General features: G+C 37.2%; 1 protein-coding gene across 3 annotated transcripts in view; it reads left to right on the plus strand.

Moving 5' to 3' along the window:
- LOC109402508 (nitric oxide synthase) overlaps positions 1-21,831 on the plus strand; it is a 354,219-nt gene that overhangs the window by 189,984 nt on the left and 142,404 nt on the right. For all 3 annotated transcript variants that reach the window (XM_062849368.1, XM_062849370.1, XM_062849369.1), the window contains exon 4: positions 18,714-18,850. In XM_062849368.1, the coding sequence (XP_062705352.1) occupies positions 18,714-18,850 (137 nt within the window). The remainder of the gene's footprint in view (positions 1-18,713; positions 18,851-21,831) is intronic.

Here is a 21,831-nt window from a genome sequence, read left to right on the forward strand (position 1 = left end):
AAGGTCATTCTTCTGAGCAATTCTTGACAGAATCTTTTGAAAAACTCCTGGAGAATCTTTCGGAAAAACTTCTGATGAAATTCTCAAAGAAATTTTCAGAGAAATCTTAAGATGAACTTCAGGACTAATGATCACAGGAAATTGTGAAGAAATCCTTGAAGGGATTCTATGCAGTATTCTGGAGGAATTTCTAGAGGATTCTTTGAAAATCCATGAAAGATTCCGTAGAAGAACTCCCGGAGAAATTTCTGGAAGATTTTTGGAGTCATTTATGGAAAAGTTTGTGACCAAATCTGCCGACGAATTTATGGAAGAATTATCGGTCACTAATCGGTCACTTGATAAACATATATTAAGTTTTAGACGGAATCCTTAAAGGAATAAATAGAGGAATTAAAAAAAAAATATTGCAAGAAATTCTGGTGAATGTCCTGTAGGAATCATCAGAGGAAGTTCAGGAGAAATTATAGAAATTTTTTTTGGAGGAATCCTTGTAGAATCCAGGAGGAAAACTCGACATTATTCTTGAATCCTGGAAAAAATCAGAGGAATTAAAACTAAGCTTCTGGAAAAATTGTAATCATCTGCACAATATTTCCAATATCCCAAAAATTTTTTTGCAAAACTGTTGAGCATTCTAAAAATTCTTCAGTTTCTATGCTGAAAAAAAAAAACAAAACAAAAGTCACAAATTGCTATCAACGATCAATTTTTTTCAAGTACACGTGTTGATTTCAAAACCGTGCTCCGAAAACAATTAAAGTAGAACAGTTTATAAATTACAGGAAATCAAAGCTCGTCGTACTTGATAATATTAAAATTACTAAAGTTCGATTATCTTGCGACTTCAAATCTCTTAGAAAGAATTAAAAGCTGAATATAGTATTTTTCGACCATTTGAAAATATTTCTTACGTCAGAGTGATAAACCTGATGTTATTGGCGGGCTTGCGAGACAAAGCGAATAATTTTATATAATAAGTATTATAACTTATTGAGTAACACGTTTGATATCATAGCAAATTTTGCTCTCCGATTATTATCAATAACATATTAATATCAAAATTTGTTATTGAAATATTTTCCGAATTCACTGTTATTAAGTTGTTATTGAAACTAACAAAACAAGTTATTGAAATGGTTTCCCAGGAAGACAAGTTTATAACACAATATGATATGGTGATAACTTAGAAATAATAGATTTTATTATTCAGTTATTTTGTCCAAATAACACAGCTCCTTATGCTGTTGTTATTCCCTTCTGCTCGGGTCTTCTATTTTAAGGTGACAATGGCGCCTGCCACGTCAGGTTGCTGGTCAACGTGGGGAAGGGGAAGAAAATGATGATTGCAATCGTTTGTATCCACAGAAGACCGAATATACCTCTGCGTCTGCACAAATTCATGCGGATGCCGGAGTGTTGGTGGGATATGGTTGGCAGAGGGTTCACACATTGGTGCATGTATGCCAGACATAAGGTGATGGATTCGTGTGATTATTACTCTGAAGTTATTGTGGATTTACCGGCTACTTGTATTCTACCGGTCGCTGGAGGATGGCCTCCAAAATAGCCGTTTTATAAAAAGAGTAACTTAAAAATGATTTTAAACTCAACGACATTCATTTTTTGACAATTAGGTTGATTTTTATATGAAAACGGCTACTTTGTAACGGCTATTTAAGTAACCGCCCAGACAACCAGTCATCGTATAAGATGTTGCATAAGATGATAAAGTGGAGGCCATATGCGTGCATGCCTCCATTTAGGCTCATGTAAAATGTACGCATATCGCCTCCACTTTAACATCTTATGCAGCATCTTATACGATGACTGGTTGACTGGGCGGTAGAATAAAAGTAGCTGGTAAATCTACAATAATGCAGCACAGTTCGTTTGATTGAATAAGTCTTAGGGAAGGGAAACGGTTTTTTCAACCCGTTTCTGTTCTAGCGATGGCTATGAACATATGAATATACATAAGTTGTATATGTAGAGAGGAGAAAGTATATAGAAAGATACAAAGTAGAACTAAAGGGACGGGCCAGGGATGGAACCCAGGACCTTCTGAATATGAATCAGAAGCGGTAGCCACTGGACCACCAAGCCCGTCTTGAAAATACATACAAAATATACATGATTGACAAAATAAAGAAGACAGAAAAGAGATAGAAACCAAGGATGGAACATTTCGAACATATAGAGAAGAGAAAGAATAGTCAACACAGATAAAAATAAAAAAAAATACAAGAAAAGCAAAAAAATAAGTGAATTTATACAAATTAAAGAAAATAGAGAAGGTAAAATAAGGAAGATTTAGATAATTGACAAGATAATATAGAGAAAATAGAGATGATGGAGATGACAAAAACTGGAGAATGAAGAATAGCTTATGAAGATAATGAAAATGGAACAAATACGAGAATTAAGAAAGTAGAAGAAAATCGAAAAGAAAAAAAAATACAAGAAGGCAGAAAAGATAGAAGAGAAAAATAAATAGTGAAGCTACAGAAGATTAATAAGTCGGGGTAGGCACAGAAGACAAAACCATGGGCAAGGTAAAAACAATTGTGGAGGTTTAGATAAAAACAATAGTAGATTAGGGAAAGAAGAAAAGACCGTGGATCTTGAGGATATAGAGAAATAAAGATAATATAAAATATAGAAAATACACAGAAATTCTAGAAGATGAAGAGCTAGGAGAAAAAATGCATTTTGGAAATATAGAACATAAGAAATTAAAACGAAAATTGCAAAGATCTAGAAGACACTGCAGATAATGAATGTTGAGAAGCCAGAGAAAGTAAAGTTGATAAAGATATAGAATGTAAGAGAGTTTTTTTTTCAAGTAAATATTCTCCAAGGAATTTCTTCTGCAACTCCTTCTAGATAGGATACTTTCGGGAATTTCTCTGTGATTCTTTCAGACATTCTCCAGGGATTCTTTTAAAAGTATCTCACGAGATTTATACAGAAATCATACGGGAGATTTATCCACAAATTTCTTCAAGGATTCGTTGTGAAAGGCTTCAGAAATTCAAAAAAAAAATATGAAGGAGAGCAAGGTTTTTCATCATGGATTTCTTTTAGGAATTATTCAAGAGTGCAGTTAGACACGAGTATGACTTTTGTACCGCATATTACGGCAATGATTACTCAGGCAAATCGTCAGCTTGGCTTTGTTTCGAAGATTGCCCGAGATTTCTCGGACCCGTATTGCCTGAAATCACTGTTCTGTGCACTCGTTCGTCCAATTTTGGAAAACGCATCTGTTATCTGGACGCCATATCAGCTAACATGGATATTAAGGATCGTGCGGGTTCAAAAACGTTTCATCCGCCTTGCATTACGGGGTCTGCCTTGGCGGGATCCCGTAAATCTGCCACCTTACTCTGATCGATGCCGCTTGCTGAATCTCGATACTTTGGAGGACCGACGAAAACTTGCACAAGTAACTACCACTGCCAAAATTATTAACGGTGAGTTAGATGCTCCAGGCTTGTTGGCCAGGATTGGCTTTCGTGCATCTCGGTGGACTCGCAACACCGCTGTGATACATCATGCTTTTCATCGCACCTCGTATGGCTTTAACGAACCATTCTCTGCTATGCTAAGGACATTTTCTACGGTGGAAGATGAATTCGAATTCGGGGAACCTGTTCGGCGCTTTTCCAACCGCGTGAAACGTCAGCGTCTACTTTGATGTTAAATGTTTTTAGTAAATTGTAATTTGTATTGTTTGGCTTAATTTAGTTTTATATGTAAACGTTGTTTAGTTTAAGTTTTTACAATCATTTAGACTATAAGTCCGATGGTTTCTTTTATAAATAAATAAATAAATAAATAAATAAATAAATAAATAAAAGAGTTTTTTCAAAAATACTTCAGCGATTCTTTTAGAAATTCTTTCAAATTCTGTCAGGGGTTAGACATTTCAAAAGTATCGATTTTGATACAGTTTTTTTTGTTTTCTCATAAATTTCTTTCTTATAGAAAACAAAACAAGAGCACTGATAATTGACCATGCATAGGAAACCTTGCATCACCCTTGTTTACTGTTAAATTCTCCCCAGTAAGAAGTTTAGAACCCGGGTTTTAACATTGGCAGCAATACCATTCTAATAATTGAGCATGTGTTCAGTAACAAGGATTCTAGCATGTTCCTTGCGTGTTACCACTTTCCAGTCTTCGAAGAGTAAATACATACATGGATCCCTAACCCAATTTGATTTCCTTTGCATTGAGTTTAGCCTCAGATTGTGAGGTTTTTAACTATATGCAAAGTAAAGTTGGTAAACTTAGTTTTATTCAAAAAACTGAAGTAGCAAGGACTAAATACTATAATTCCTTGAATTATCGGAGGACTTTTTGGAGGAAACCTAGTGAAAATTCCATTACTTAGCTGGAAGAATTCTTTAAGGAACCACTAAAAGATATTGCTTAAGTAATTGAATTTTTCGAAGCAATCTCTGAAGGAATGCCTGGAAATCTGGATAATGCCTTGCAATAATTTCAAGAATATCTTCTTTAGCTATCCTGGAAAATCACCAAGAAATAAATCCGGAGGTGATTTCTGAAAGATTTCCTGAAATGCTCTCTAAAAGATTCCTAAATGGTCTACGAATCAATAAAAATTGAAAATATCTTTGAAGAAAGGTCTCAATGAATTGCATGAGCAGGAGCAATCCCTCGAGGAATATCTGAGAAACATCTAGGTAACTTCCTGGAAGAACTTCTAGAGGAATCTCTTGATAATTTCCTAGAAGAATTTCTTATAAAAAACCTGCGAGAGGAATTCTAGAAAGGAACCTCTCGATCAGCTCTAACAAAATTTGTTGTTAGCATTCCTACAATAAAAGTGATAATTTTCATTTTGTATTTCTGAAGGAATTGCTAGAGGAATTTCGAGATGAATACCTGGAGGATCCACTGAAAAAATCTCTGCTAGAATCTCTTGAGGAACTACTGAAGCAAAATAACTGGAGCAATCTTTGATAAAACTTCTGAAAGATTCATTAGATGAACTCCTTTGCAATATGTCAAGGGATTTCTGTAGCATTTGATTTTTTTTAAAGAAACGATAAGATAAATATCCGGAAATACGCCGCGAGAAACATTTTGTGGAATTTCTGAAAAAGTCTAAATCAAAAATCCTGAAGCAAATTAAAAATCATTGCTTGGCCAAAGACCATAATCAATACAAATTTAAAATACAATTATCAAATACAGACAATATCAAAACATAGACAAACAGACGTAATACCTCGAATAAACTGCATTCAAAATCATCGTTACGAAGACATAGCCGCTCAATGCCAATCACGCTGTATTAAACCGAGCGGCAAAAAAAAATAATGAAAGCACCGCGAGTGGTCGATCGCCCATTTACTTGTTTATCTACCCTACTCCTACTGAATTTTGAATTACTCGTTAAAAGACCATGCGATGGAGAATGGGTAAGTGTAAGGTACAAATGTTTCTCTCTCTCAGTGATGAAAAAAATAGAGCAGTTATTGCAACATTTGCACTCATTTAGATTCGGCCCAAATTCATTATTATCGCAGTCAAATTTCGCACACGACTTCGCAGCGGCTTACGTGCACAAGTTAGCTTGAGTTCATGACAGGGTCTTCTGCTGCACAATAGTTAACGAGATATGTTTGATCAGTGTGATATGTAGCTGGGAAATATTATTTCAGTGAATTGTCAAATTATCACAGAAGTCGAAACATTGATAAGAAACCTAATAAAAAAGAAGAGTGAGATCGTGGAGAAAAAGCAGAAGATTGACAATAAAGAGAACACAGAAGTGATAGAGAAGAAAGAGAAGCAAGAGAAAAAAGTAGATTCAATAAAAGATTGAGAAAATAAATGATAGGTGGAATAAAGAATTGAATAAAAAAAAAGTTATGATATTTAAAGATAGTAAAAAATCCAAAGACAGCAAAAATAGAGAAAGCGGATAAAATAGGAGGTTGAATTTTGAAGAAGATCGAAGTTAGGACAAACAAGATACCTGAAAAAAATAAGTTGAAGATTGCACGTTCCAATAATAATGGAAAATTTATTGATTTGACCCCAAACATCCGACTTATGTTCCTAATTGTCCGTGAATCTCAAGCACGTCACAACATCGACATTGATCCTGATACCTGACTCGAATCACTAATGGCCGAGGTTATTAAAATCTGTATGTCCTCCAACACGAATTTTCTATTTGTACCGTCTTTTTGCTCCATTTAAAACGGCTTTTCCAGCTCGCGGCTTCTGCCGTTTCGCTTCCGATTGGGCAGTTTAGTCACGTTGTTGTCGTCATCGATAGTAGCGCTGCCGACTTGGTCCTTTCCCAGAGTCCTACTCCATTTGGGAATGGAATTCATCGCAGTCGTTTAGACGACAATAACCGCTGTATATCATACACTCGACTCGTGCCAAGTCTCTGCTCTATTCAGATCACTGGATTTCATTTTCTCCCGGTAGGCAGGCATGCTCCCCATCCACCTGTGCCGCCGTGGTTTGAATCAATGATTATGATAATGGGATGAAAGATTTATGACCGAGTTAGGACGTGCCTTCGGCACCTAATAGCTAATCGAAGTTATCAAGATAGCAGCGCCAGGACACTTGTTGCTCAGTTGGATCCCAGGTGTCCCTTGGGTGCTTGATTTTCTCTATAAATTGATTAACTTTCCACATCTTCCGCGTCGATGGAAGTTCTAGGAGTGTTCGTGCAAATATGTTCTCATATAGGAGCTTCGTGATATGGCATTGTTCGATTTAGGACGCTGTGCTTTTTTTCTGCGTGGAAACGTGACAAGCCAGCTTGACCGACATGTTTGAGAAAATTACAATTAGGGCATATTCATCCAATTCGAAAACGAGCGATTACGGCACCGATTGATTCCGTTCTTTTTGTTTTCATGCGTGCTCACTTCTATTAAGAAATACAAAAACATGAAATAAAACAAACAACGTTTCAATGCTTTAGTTTTCGTTGGATTAAAATGGGAGCCACATGCTTAACAAGGGAACCAATCCCCTACCTGGATCAATTCTAGTGATAAGCCATTTAAAAGAATCGTGACTCAAATTTATCTAGCTAACGTAAAGGAGAAAATAGTCTGTCATATTTGTTCGATTTGAAATTGAGAGGAGGAAAAACTGAAAAAACGGAAGCATTGCCAAACAAGGGTTCTTCTCCCCCTTCAGGAGTAACTCATCAGCTTAGTTTTCTATGAGTATTACCATAGTAGACAACTTAATAGTTTTCTATGCTTTTCTAGATATTGAAAGTGATAGTAAAACTAATATTCCTTCCTTTTTCCGACGAACATGAAGAACGCGGCTGACCTACATCAGTATAACAGTGGTTTTTGAAATTTTCATGAGTGTACTGTAGTCTTGACTGCAGTAACTGTGTATTCTTTATACAGTGTGACTGATATGCAGCTTCATTTTCTCCTGTCCGTCTGTCATCTACAAGTTTTTCTTCATTATCAGTAATGTACAGTTTTTCAGCAACTAATGAGCTTCCATTTCTGAAACAATCAACTTTCCGCTATCGAACAGTAAAAACTCGGCTAATTTCCTTCACACTCTCACACAATTTCCGGAAGAACAAGTTTGAAATGACACACATTTCCTGACGATGTTCTATGATTTCATGTCACCACTACTCCACTCGGAAGAAAAAAAAATCTTAGAAACTTGCACGCGACACGAAACACGAATAAATTTTTGGTACAAAATTTAATCTGTTCCCCTTGGAACCACATCACATCCACCCACCACACATGGAGCTGTGGGATTCCATTGGCATGCTCTGCTATGAATTCACTGAATTTGGGATTCGTTGCAACCCTCAACTCACACGCAAAAATCTTCCAAGCTGAGGAATGCAAGCCAGCATTCCTTGGTTCAGTTTGCTACCCATTTAGGAATCGACATACAGGGGATAGACAAAATGATCGGGACAGGCAAAATTTTCACTTTTCAAAAAATGTTCAACTAGCTGTAACTTTTTGAAAAGTGCATCAAATATTCTCAAATTTTCACTGTAAATTCATCAACCAGTTGTGTATCAGTGGACAAAATTTGAAATAGATTGGGCTATTCTGCAAGAAGTTATAAAGATTAAAAAAAGGTATAATTATACGATAGCCAACTTTAGGTTGTTATATCTCCGGGGTCAATGAACCGAATGCAATGAAATGTTGACCATTTATGACTTATATAATGAGCTTTGAAAAACTGTTGGCTTAATTTAAAATTCTCAACACGGCAGAAAATTATAACGATTAAATTATTTTGCTATTACAACAGAAAATTTTCTAAAATTTCAACATCGTTTCAAAATGCAAAATGCTAATTATAGTTCATTTAAATTCCCTCTAAGTGTTTTGAATATAAATATGTTTTGATGGAAATAACAATATAGTCGGCAATTAGTTGAAAAAGTAATGGGATGCATATTAAAAATATACCAATTTACTAAAAAATCATAAAATAAATGAAATTGCTATAACTTTTTCTCTTGTTAATAATTTCAAGTTGAGTCAAACGTTATTCAGAGCTCATTATATAAGTCATAAATAGTCAACATTTCATTGCATTCGGTTCATTGAATCCGGAGGTATAGCATCTCAAAGTTTGCTATCGGATAGTTATACTTTTTTTTTCTAAAATCTTTATAATTTCTTACAGAATAGCCCGAACATTTTTTGAAAAGTTAAAATTTTGCCCGTTCCGATCATTTTGTCTATCCCCTGTAGTACCATCCCACACTGCGCAAACACACATGCACTGACATGTACATCCAAAGGCGAAAGTGATTAGGCGAAAAATCTTATGTTTTTCTCATACTCGTTCGTAGTAGCTTCGTCCTTGTAGGTGCGCAACATATGACCCGTGTAGGTCTAATTCACAAAAGTTAGATCGGAATTGAATGTTGGATTTCTCAGCTCTGAGGTCAAACAAAATCTTCGGTACGACAACGGCTTCTATTCGTCTATACGTTTCGGCAATGTTTATTGTCATCTTCAGGGGAAATACCATTTGGTTTGTGTTGTGTCTGTAGTCTTCACCAAGCGGAATGTCTAGTTGTGTTTTTTGTTTTGATAATAATCTGTATCATCAGAATAAAAATAATTTTGAGAATCAACATCTTCAAATAGCGGAAACCAAATGTAACAAAGAGATATCAAAAAAATCTAAGGTGAGCATAACCCAAAGTAAGTGACAATTTATCAGTTTTTATGATCTTCTTTGTGCTGTTGTAAAAAAATCTAGAATCAATATAACTTAATGTGGCAACTGTATTGCTTCTTAAAAAATAAAGAAACCTCTCATGAAAAAAAAATAACGATCAGAAATTCTAATTAAAACAAACAAGTGGAAGCCTCTGATAATTAAAACTGATGATAATTTTCTTCGATTCCAAACAAGAGAGGAACAGTTTCTAAGAAAAATATACACAGAAAGAGCATAAGAAAAAAATAAAGACTTTCTATAGGAACACTTTGAGAATTTCAGCTGGATTCACATAGGGATATTTTTCTAGGATTCTTTCCAGAATTAAAGAAAAATTTATGAAGAAATCTTTGCTAAATTTCTTGACACACCGAAGAGGAGAATTGTCAGGAGAAATTTTTAGAAACAATCCCTTGAACAAATTTCTGATGAACTTTCCATTTCTAAAATGATTCCAATAGAACTACTTGAAGTTTCTTTTTTCGAAAATTTTTTAATGGAATTGATAGAAAAACTCTTTGATAAATTTCCTAGTGGAAAAAAATGTTCAGTTTTACATAAACCATTTTCAAACTAAATTTTAGCAAAAATGGATTTTGGAAAACTGATATTCAGCAGGAAACATTTGGGATATGCCCTGATCCTTCCTCAAGCCTTTGGCTTGAGCATGATTAACCCTAAAAGGGATACCTTCATGGCCTCAGTTTCGTCACCTCGCTGAGTGTGGTCCATCAAAGACGAGCTCTGAAAGGCGCCTGGACCCCAGGTATCCCTTTTAGGGTTAAACACCCGCAGATGCTACTCCAGTACCGCCACATCAACTTCTCTTACACAAGAAACGAATGAGATAGCTGCTTGAGACTAACAGGAATCTTCAGTGTGTGAGCACAGACAAACAGACGTAACACTCAGAGGAAATTCCTCAAAAACTTTTGCCCGGTGTCTTTTTCATGAGCACACTGCCACCTGTTGGCAGAACCGCGCGAGACACTGTCGGCCATAATGGATTTCGATTTGACGTTTGTCTAACACGCACACTACTACGAAATCGCCTGTAACTTTCGATTGCATCATTCAGCAACGTGTACACTGACAAACGTCAAAGCGATCGAATATTAGCGCCTCTGGTGGAAGGATCGCGGAAATCAAATGAAATTTGAATCGATCGTTAAATGCATGTGCCAAGCCGTTTTTAAGAGTGTTACGTATGTTTGTCTGTGGTGTGAGCCTTGGTGATCTTGTATTGCAGAGCTTGGATGATTCATTCAATAACACTAGTTTACAAAATAAAACGAAAGTCGTGAACTTTTGTCAACGACCAAAATTTTTGAACCACAATTTAGTGCTGATTTCGAAACCGACCTTCAAAAAATTTTAAGTAGAACAGTTTTTGAGTTTTAGCTCAATATCGAGCTTTACAACTTTTTAAAATATGTAATTTACTAAAATTCAAATATATTGCGTTTTGTTCAACCAATTTTAAATCTTTTTCCATAAATAAAAAGCTGAATACAATACCATTCGATCATCTGAATACAGGTTTTGCGTCAGATTGATGAATTTCAAGATATTGGCGAGTTTTAGGGACAATCTCCTTAAATTTTAGCAAAATTCTCAAAAATTTTTGAAGAAATGTATTTTTATCAATAAGAAAAAAACAATTTAAAAATTCTTTCTCGACGCTTATTTGACACATCATATGTAGGCGAGTTACAGTAAAAATTTCAGCTCAATCGGAGCATTGATTACGGAGAATGAGATGTTTGAAGTGAGCGACTTTGCTTAAAAATAGAACAAAAATCGATTTCAAATCATCAGCCTTGTATGGAAAGTCGAAAAAATTTCCACTCTACTGTAATTTTTTTCTTTCGCGTTTTCGAACTCAGGGCATGATTCTACACCAAAAATGATCATCAGCTTACCGAGTTCAAAAATGCTGTAAACTAGTGTAATCGAACGAATTGACAGTTTTCAGGCTGCTGTGAAACACGTTCTTTATTGCCTCTCCGCGGTGGGAACACTCACTTGCGAAGAGTTACACTCACTTGCTGTTTTCTCAGCTCAGAAGCGTGCTATCAAAAAACGATGTATAGACGACTTTTGCCTTTTGGTTTTGTCTAAAAGTTTGCCGAACAAAGTATGGGTTGCACACGCATATCGAAGGCGTGAGGGAGCTGCGAAGGCAACTCTCCACGAGGTGAATGTAAATTACACTCACCTCGTGGAGAGTCGCTTTCGCCGCTCTGTCACGACTTAGGTGTGGGTTTGCGACCCGTACTCTATTCGACAAACTTTAAGACAAAACCACAAGCCAAAAGTCGTCCATACATCGTTTCTTGATAGCACGCTTCTGAGCTGAGAAAACAGCAAGTGAGTGTAACTCTTCGCAAGTGAGTGTTCCCATCCCTGGCGGTGGCACACCATCACACATAGCGTGCCACACGAAGAACGAAATAAGCAAGTAAACTACAGTCACAATCGTCGATGGGTGCAAGCTGCTCTTGCTCGAGTATACTCACGACCAGCCCGAGAGGTGAATTTTCATCACTCGTCGTGGCTGGCTGAAGCGAATAATACCAGTTCGTCTCTTCTTCGCTTGTTGCTAATTGAACGAACCAAATGCAAACACTACCAGCAACAGAGACAGGCGTATGCAAGCCCCACGCAAGAGTGAGAACGCATGTGTTGCTTCTCGGAGAATTGAGGAGAATACTCGACGTTGTCGTTTCCTGTGAAAGAGTGCCGCTCAGCAGCATTGTAACATGGGACAAACATCTTCAGCTTCTTTGTGTGATTACTTTCGTTCTCCGTTTGGGTTACTCTACACTTAGTGAAGTAAACTACCGAAATTCATTGAAATACCTTATGAAATTTAGCCATAACTGTTAAGTATGGATGCCATAAGAATGCCTTATCAAAATAGAACATGCTTATTATGACCTAATTGCATAAGATAAACTTATGACAAGAAAACTGACAGAAAAATCGTAAAATGATGCAGACTGGAATCGATCCATGAGCGTCGAGATCACTGAGCCGTGCTCAACCCATGCGGATATCGACGCTTGAGAATATCGTATTGATAAATGTGTATAAAAGCCAAACCGTGAGTCGATTCTGCGTCATAAACCAACCTTATGAAATACATTCAAGTCGTTATGAATTGTTTAAAGACCATTTCAAAAGTTTGACGTTATAATAATCTTGGTTTATTTGCCTGAGTGTACTCGCTGCTGTTTTGTATAGTGAGCATTCAATGTTCACGGGGTGCTGTAAAATTTGCTTTTCGTGAGATTTGAACGTTCATGAACGTTTTGGGGAATGATAATTTTATATTCATGTTCATCGGTTCACTCAGCTAAGCCCTGTTATATTGTTTTTGAAGTAATGATTGCAATCGATCGTTGCTAACAGGCCATTGAGTCCTCTGCTCCTGCGCAAGATCATGCGGATGTCGGTGTATTGGTGGGTTTCTGGTTCTAGCGCTCGCATACGAACTTACTATATACATGAGATGTATATGTAGGAGAGAGAGAAAGTAGATAGGTTTCTGATGGAATCTCTCGAGGGATTCCTGCTCGTATCTGTGAATTCCTGCAGGAATATCTGGAGAGATTCTTGCAGAAATGTGTCAAGATATATCTGGAGAAAATCCTGTGGGAATTTTTCGATGATTTTGAATACAAATTCCTTAATGAACCGGTGGAGGAATTTGTGCAAGAATCCTTGGGAGAATTTCTGAAGGCATCTCTGTGAAAAATTGAGAAGGAACCCCTGGAGAAAATTGATCATTGGTCGATTTTTTAGACGAATACCTAGAAGTCAGTCCATAGACTACGTATCCATAGAAGACTCGTACCGAAATCGTTGGTGAAATTTCGGAAGAAATATCTGATATGTTCCTTGGATAAATTTCTGAAGCAATTCTGAGTTTCTAATATTTAGAGAAATTTTTTGAGAAAACTTAAGATGAATTTTCGTAGAATTAGATAAATAGAAAACCTTAGAAAACAATCCATGAATAAATTTCTTGGAGACATTTCTATTGGAATTTCTACAGAATACCCTTAAAGAACCACTGCAAAATAATTTTCAAAAAGATTTCTAGGAGATTTTCCGACAGTAATTCTCAAGGAATATCTGGATGTTTTTCTTAAAGATTTTTTGGACGATGTTCTGATGGAACCGCTGAGGGAATTTCTGGAAGAATTTGTGGAAGATTTTCTAAATATTTCCTGGGGGAATTTTGAAGTACAGTCATAGCACAATTATGGGTCAGTTCCATTTAAATTGCATGGTGAGCTGGCTGCCTAATAATTGTGACAGAGTGGCTCATAATTGTGCAATGACTGTGATCCACATGGATTCTCTAAAGTTATTAATGGGTGGACAATTGAGAAATACTACTGAAAAGTTGCCAAAAGAATCCATGGAGAAATTACTGGGGGAGTTTCTAAAGGATTTCTTAAACAATTCTTTGACATACTCCTAAAGAAATTTCGGAAGGAATCCCTGAACGAATAATCTGCACTGGCTGGTTTCATCCATCCTTCCACCTGGAACGAATTGCCCAGGAATGTACCAGACGGCGTGATCCATTTGAACCAGAATGTTTCAAAATTGAACTAAATCGTATGATCTGTTCATTTGTGTATTCTTGGAATTGCAATTGGACTTGGAAGGTTTCCGCAATGGGTTCTTCAAGAAATTTCTGGATGAATTATGGAATGATGGTTTAATTTCGGCTGCTTAACTCAGTCTTTACACTTAGTGTCAAAACGATGGGAAAGTCTAAAACGTCGTTTGTTTAAAGAAGATTATGAATCATAATTTATGGTTATTGTATTTTTTTTCACTATATGTACTTGTTTCTGTTTGCCATTCACTTCCATTCGGGAAGCATCGTAATCCAGGTGCTGATGCATTTTGTGTGACAAGTTTGCGACAAGTTTCACCCCGAGTCTTCGTCTGATTTAATCTACCGAGTGCTACCGGTGTGGTGGGCGGAGGTTAGTGTGTATGACAGACTGCGCCAAGGTGCTGTTTTGGGATTATTCTTTTACGTAAACTCTTCGGAGTTGTATTTCTTGTGCGGTTTCCTTCAGAGGAGAGAAAGCTCATTTGCTCCGTGAGGTGGTGGAAAATTGCAACAGTTTTCTTTTCTTGTAGTGGGAAAGTTCTACCAGTTTATGACATTTTCAAAAGTTTAACATGCTAGTAGCTGATTAGGAAACTGATAATTAGATCCAAGCAATGAGTATAGCATATTTCCATTCCATCCAGCCGTCATAATTACACCTGGCTTCCATTTCCACCCAGACGATTTTTGACGAGGGTTTGACATATATCAGACCGTACCGGGCCTGTCAGGTACCGGAAATCGGTTTGCCCACGCGTTTGAAATTCTTTTTCCTACAGTCTGACACATCGGATGGCATTTACCAGCCCATTTGTAAAACCGACCAAATTGTGCGAAATGAACATCGCCTCCTTATTTGCTTTTTTTCCTTCCTAGAAGTGATCCAATTTTGATGTTTGCGTTAGAAAAAGTCGGAGTGAATGTGGACTGGTTTGATTTCTGACTATGAGGATTTGGTTAAGTGTACAATCATTTGAAATTGCCAGAGTAGCTTAATTAACGCTGATTGACTGATACTAATGAAATGATTTGGTTTATAAAATGATACAGAAAGTTTATGCCCTAGTTTAGAATAATTATTGTTTTAAGTGTCTTGTCGGTAAAGTTCCGAAATATTTTTAGAATAAGTTTCGCAAAAAATGGCCTAACCTGATAATAGCTAATAGTTCTGCAGGAAATGATAAAAAAAACAAAACAACTAATCTTTCATGATGCGCGCCTTTCTGAGCCTAAAACTGCACCGCGCTTGCGTTGTATACAATGAGCGAAGTTTTTTTAAGCAGTATTGTACTTCTTACAAAGGCGCGCGTCCTGAAGGGTTAAATAAATGTCATGGACTTTGCTCAAAACTAGAACTAGCTTGAATTTGAAAATGATAAAATAGTAAGCCTATTTCAGCAATTTCCTGTTGAAGGGTCAAATAAATCCAAACAAATGATATTCGAAAATTCCGCCAAAAAACTTTGGCAAATGCTTGAAATAGCTCACATTTCCTGTAAACTCCTTTGTCTAGTGTCGTGTTTCCTTCAAAGAGCGAATTGCCAACGGGTAGGAATTCCTAAAGGAATGCTTGAAGGAATTCCTGGAGGAGTCCTCGAAGGCATTCCTGAAGAACCCTTGAAAGAATTCCTGGAGGAATCCTTGAAGGAATTCCTGGAGGAGTCCTCGAAGGAATTCATGAAGAATCCTTAAAAGAATTCTTGAAGGTATTACTGAAGAAATTCTTGAAGGAATACCTGGAGAAATCCTTGAAGAAATTCTTAGAGGAATCCTTGAAGGAATTCCTGGAGGAATCCTTGAAGAAATTCATGGAGGAATCCTTGAAGGAATTCCTGGAGTAATTCTTGAAGAAATTCCTGGAGGAATCCTTGAAGGAATTCCTGGAGGAATCCTTGAAGGAATTCCTGGAGGCGTCCTCGAAGGAATTCCTGAAGAATCCTTGAAAGAATTCCTGAAGGAATTCTTGAAGGTATTACTGAAGAAATTCTTGAAGGGATTCCTGGAGGAATCCTTGAAGAAATTCTTAGAGGAATCCTTGAAGGAATTCCTAGAGGAATCCTTGAAGGAATTCCTGGAGGAATCCTTTAAGGAATTCCTGGAGGAATCCTTTAAGGAATTCCTGGAGGAATCCTTGAAGAATTTCATGGAGGAATCCCTGAAGGAACTCCTGCAGGAATCCTTGAATGAATTCCTGGAGGAATCCTTGAAGGAATTCCTGGAGGAATCCTTGAAGAAATTCCTGGAGGAATCCTTGAAGGAATTCCTGGAGGAATCCTTGAAGGAATTCCTGGAGGAATCCTTGAAGGAATTCCTGGAAGAATCCTTGAAGGAATTCCTGGAGGAATCCTTGAAGGAATTCCTGGAGGAATCCTTGAAGGAATTCCTGGAGGAATCCTTGAAGGAATTCCTGGAGGAATCCTTGAAGGAATTCCTGGAGGAATCCTTGAAGGAATTCCTGGAGGAATCCTTGAAGGAATTCCTGGAGGAATCCTTGAAGGAATTCCTGGAGGAATCCTTGAAGGAATTCCTGGAGGAATCCTTGAAGGAATTCCTGGAGGAATCCTTGAAGGAATTCCTGGAGGAATCCTTGAAGGAATTCCTAGAGGAATCCTTGAAGGAATTCCTAGAGGAATCCTTGAAGGAATCCCTGGAGGAATCCTTGAAGGAATTCTTGGAAAAATACTAGAAGGGCTTCCAGGAGGAATCCTTGATGGAATTCCTGGAGGAAGGCATGAATGAATTTATCTAGGAATTCTTGGAAGAATTCCTGGAGGAACCCTTAAAAGAATTCCTGGAGGAATCCTTAAAGGAATTCCTGGAGGAATCCTTGAAGGAATTCTTGGAGAAATACTAGAAGGACTTCCAGGAGGAATCCTTGATGGAATTCCTGGGGGTGTTTTTGAAGGAATTCCTAGACGAATCCTTGAAGGAATTCCTGTAGCAATATTTGAAGAAATTCCTGGAGGAATCCTTGAGAGAATTCCTGGAAGAATCTTTGGAGGAACTCCTGAAGGTATCGTTGAAGGAATTCCTGGAGGAATCCTTGAAGGAATTATTGGAGAAATCATTTAAGAAATTCCTGGAGGAATCCTTGGTGAAATTCCTGGAGGAAGGCATGAATGAATTCCTGGAGGAATCCTTGAAGGAGTTTCTGGGGTAATCCTTGAAAGAATTCCTGGAGGAATCCTTGAAGGAATTCCTGGAGGAATCCTTGAAGGAATCCTTGAAGGATTCTTGTAGCAATTCTAGGAGGAATATTTGTAGGAAATTTCTGGAGAAACCACAATAGGTATTTCTCAGAGAATCTCTTGAATACCTGGAGAATTTCCTGAAGGAGTGCCTAGACGAATTCCTGATGAAAATCCTGGAGGAATTTCTGAAAGAATTCTTGGTGGAATCCTTGGAGGAATTTATTACAAGTTTTATTTTTGAGTTAAATGTGCTATTTTAACTTGTTAATATTCCCCTAGAATTAATGCATATTGGCTCTGGCAGAATAGAGGCCAACAATCTTATTTCGATTGCCAACATTCAGGCCATTTCGGACCGTGATTAAGTACTATAGATGTAAACCTTTCCCTGGCACAGACTCCAAGTTATAGAACTCTAGTGATGAAACCCGAATCTGGATGCCCCCTTAGGATGAGAAATTTCTAGACAGAACTCAAGCTATGAAAGCAACTAATGCTGCGAACAAAAGGCAACCTGCCAGAGAAAATACGATTACAGGATTGACTGATGGACCAACAACATTAATGAAACCTCGTCATCCTGTCATCGGAAATGGTTATCCAATAGGGTAACAGGGCAACATTTATGTTATGTGTTGTGTATGTTCGTATGTGATGTCCTAATTTATTACGCATTTATAAGGTTCCACTACAAGATGTTATATTTTAATATGCATTTGTAGTGCTTCAATATTTTTTCGTAACAAATTTCTAGAGGAATACTTGAGGAAATTCTTGGAGAAATACTTGAAGGAATTCCTGGAGAAATCATTGAAGGATTCTGGAGAAATCCTGGAGAAATTCCATCGATTCTTCTAAAAATTCTCCTGATATTCTTTCGGGAATGTTAAAAAAAATCCTAAAAGTATTTTTCTAGGGTTTTTTTCACATATTTCTTTGAAATAACTGAAAGTGTTTCCAAGGAATTGCTTTACGGTATCATTAAGGAATTACACATGAACATCTCATATTGCTTTAAAGAGTCCTGTTAGAAAGTCCCACTTTCTATCTTTTTTTTTTGAAAATTAAGGATTTCTTCAATATTTTTTTCAAGAATTCATGAAACCATTTCTTCAGTAATATCTTCTAAAATGTTTCCAGGATTTCTTTCGGGAATTCCTATACAAAAATAGTTCCAATGATTATTCTTGAAATTCCTAAAAATATTTGCTAAGAAATTTTCCTCAAGGATTGCTCTAGAGATTTCCTCAGAGATTTATTTTCGAATATCTGAAAGCTTTCTCAAAGAAGTCATTTAGGAACGATTTAGGTTTTCATTTTGCGTTGTATGCACCTCACACCTTCTTCTAATTGCGTTCTTTCAATGCTCTACTAATTACATATAGCACATCTAGGTACATACAACCCTCACAATCTTTCACTTGAACCGCACGCAAGAAGCTAGAGAAAGAATCGCCACACACATATGCTCCCCACCCGCTGCCGTCCTCAAAGGGAATGAAAGTGTCACCTGCTTTCAGACGGCTCATTTTTCAAATCACGTGTTGTTGTTGCTGAGTGCAGCTGTCATGACGCCAAAATGGACTGGCACTAAATCATTTTCTTCGTTTCTCTCTGCTGGCCGCTTTCTTCAACAGGTGATGCACTGTTCCCGGGAGGTCTGCATGGGTAGCGTGATGCTTCCGAACATCGTCGGGACCGAACCGAGAAAAGCGGATATCGTACTGCAGCACGCCAAGGAATTCCTGGATCAGTACTATTCGTCCATCAGAAGGTGAGTTTTCTTTTACTGGTGCTGGAGGGGTGGGGGGTTTGAGTTCCGTTTGTGATTGAAGTTAGTTTAATGGTTCATTAAATTCAAAAGACATACCTTGAGCTGGGAAGTAACCGAAGCAAAACTAAGCATTTAACGTAATGTGACATACGGACGACTGACTGACGACACTTCTGCCTTAAGTAGACAACTCCAGTACAAAAATCTCCTATATAGGCAGGCAGCTTTTCCCGCCGGAACCAGGAGTAGCGTCGTTCCATTTCCCTTGCACACCGTAGGACATCCTCGCAGGCGGATTTGCTCGTCATCTGACTTCCCGTTTCTCTTTATCCGTTGTCAGATTTTCCTGTCCCGCGACTCTCTCTCTACGTTCTACGGTGGTGGCTGAAAGGGATGACAACCGCTGCGCTGGCTGGCTGCTCGGACGACGCTCAAGCATACATGTATCAACTACACAGAGCTCTTTTACTAAGCACAAGCACCAGTTCTCTCCAGTTGAAGGTTCAACACTTCAAAAAGAGCAACCTCAGCTGAGTAAACTGTTGCTTGTTGCTATTTTTCCTCGCTTGCAAACAAATGCAGTATAGACATAGTAGATGGGATTGGGGTATAAAATGCGCTGTTGGAATATAAAGACCCTTTCTCACAACTGTTTTATAATGTTTCCAAATCAAAAGATCTGGGGTTTTAATAGTTCGTATAGCAATTTCTGAACAAGTTTGTTAAGGAATACTAATAGAATTTCTGAAGAAATCTCTGGGAAATTTTCGAAGAAACCATAGGAGGAATTATTGTAGAAATATAAAAAAAAAATCTGAAACAATGCCAGGAGAAATGTCTTACGCATGAACTTTTTGAAGAAATGCAGAAAGCATTGATGATTGAAGCAGAAAGCATTGAGCATTGAAGAAAGCATGGATAATTTTTTGAAGAAATGCATGATTTTAAGAGATAATTGCTGGAATAGCTCTTAAGGATTCTGTGCAATATTTTTCGAAAGAATCCCTGGATTCAAATATGTAATTTTTTTGGAGAAATTTTTTAAAGAACCCCTCCTAGAGGAACGCTTCTAGAGGTTCCTTTTAGAAAAATAAAACCCGCAGAACTTCTGGGACGCATCTCAGGGAGAATTTACTTTATTATACCTTAGAGAAACACTTGAACGAATCCCTAGAAGAAACGCTGAAGAAATATCTGGGAGAATACCTTGAGGAAACATTGGAATCGTTTGAGAAATCACAAAACAAAATCGAAGAGGAATTTCTGGAGAAAATTTTAGAAAATAAGAACCCTGACGGAATTTAAAAAAAAAACCTGAAGACATTCTCCGAAAAACCCTCATGGATAATCCTTTGGAGCATTCCTGGAGGAGTCTTAGAGCAAACATTCCTGAAGGAATTTTTTGGTTTTAAAAGTTTGGCTGGGAGAAGTCCTTCAGGAATATCTGAATTCATGATCATCAGATCTGAATGAGTTACTGGGGATGAATCTGTAAGTATCCTTAGTGGCATTTCAAGAACAATCCCTGACAGAATTCTTGCAGAAGTCGTCCCTAGAGGTATTGCACAAAGAGTTTCTACTGGATTCCTTGAATTGAATTCCCGAAGGGGCGTTCTTGAATGAATTCCTGAAAGAATCCCAGAGAGAATCACTAAAGAAATTCCTAGTAAAATCCTTGAAGAGAGAGCTTGAGAAAAATTCTTAAAAAATCCTAGGTGAATACCTTAATAAATGCTTGGTTGAATTCCTGGAGAAGTTCTGGATGGTCCTCAATCCCTATTTCTATTAGGAACTTCTGGAGGAACAACTGAAGCCATGTCTGGAGCATTCTCGAGACAAATTCAGTTCTGTCATGGTAAAATCAGAACTAATTACTCAAGGTTTCCAAATTTAAGCGTTCCTATACTTATACGCCCTTTTGGAAATGACGTCATTATTGTGCCTAATTAAGAATAATTCTGGGGTAACTACCCCATTAATTATTTTTTTTTTTCAGGAAGTTTTTCTGTAATTATCATGCAAGTGGCATGTTTGCAGGCAAAAGTTCAGCAGGAACTCTTTTGAAGTTTCCTCCGAGACTTATTTTAGAATGTGCTTCTCTCCATGTACTTTTTTTAAGAATTTCCTGAAGGAATTCCTTCAGTGATAATATCAGAATTTCCACCAGGAATTTTTCTTAAGGATTCCTTCAGAAATTCTTTCAAAAACTCCTCAAGAAATTTTTTGAAGATTTTTCCAGGAATTCCTCCAACGATTTCTTCAAAAAGTGCAATTTATTTTCACGAAGAATCGGAGATTCATCCAGTGATTCCTCCAGGGTGTTTTATTTCTTAGAAATTCATAGCTTTTCCTATGAAATCCTTCAGAAATTATTGTTGAAATTTCTCCTGGTTGACTTCTTCATAAATTACTGAATATATTTCGGGGTTCTATCAGATATTTATTTAGGAATTCCTCTCGAAAACTCTCAAGAAATTGTTGTGGAAATTTCTTCAGTGATTTCTCCAGAAGTTATGCCATTGTTTAGGGTTTAATCAAACCTTTCTTCTGGGATGCTTTTAGAAATTTTACCGGTGATGCTTCAGATTTTTCTACCAGTAATCGGCAGAAGATAATTCAGAATCAATTCTTCGGCAGTTTAAAAAAAAATTCAATAAATTCGTCTATGGTTACCTGCAGAGGGTTCTCCAGTTCTACCAGGTATTCTTTAAAAAAAAACTTTTTTTGGACATTTATTCAATGGATCTCTAAAGAATTCCCCCAGGTTTCTAAAGGATTTCCTTTCGAAATTTCTCTCTTCAGAGGTTTGTAGATACTACTCCCTTTAGAAGTTGTATTAAAAAATCTTATAACAATTCCTCCAGAGGCATCTCTAGGAGTCCTTTAACGAGCTTGTTCAAAAAATCCTCAGAGATTTATTGATAGTTTTCTGCGGAATTTTTCCAGTACCTTTTTTCTGGAACTTCTACTGGGATTTCCGC

The sequence above is a fragment of the Aedes albopictus genome, chromosome 2 (assembly GCF_035046485.1).
Source record: "Aedes albopictus strain Foshan chromosome 2, AalbF5, whole genome shotgun sequence".
In the NCBI taxonomy this organism is placed as follows: domain Eukaryota; kingdom Metazoa; phylum Arthropoda; class Insecta; order Diptera; family Culicidae; genus Aedes; species Aedes albopictus.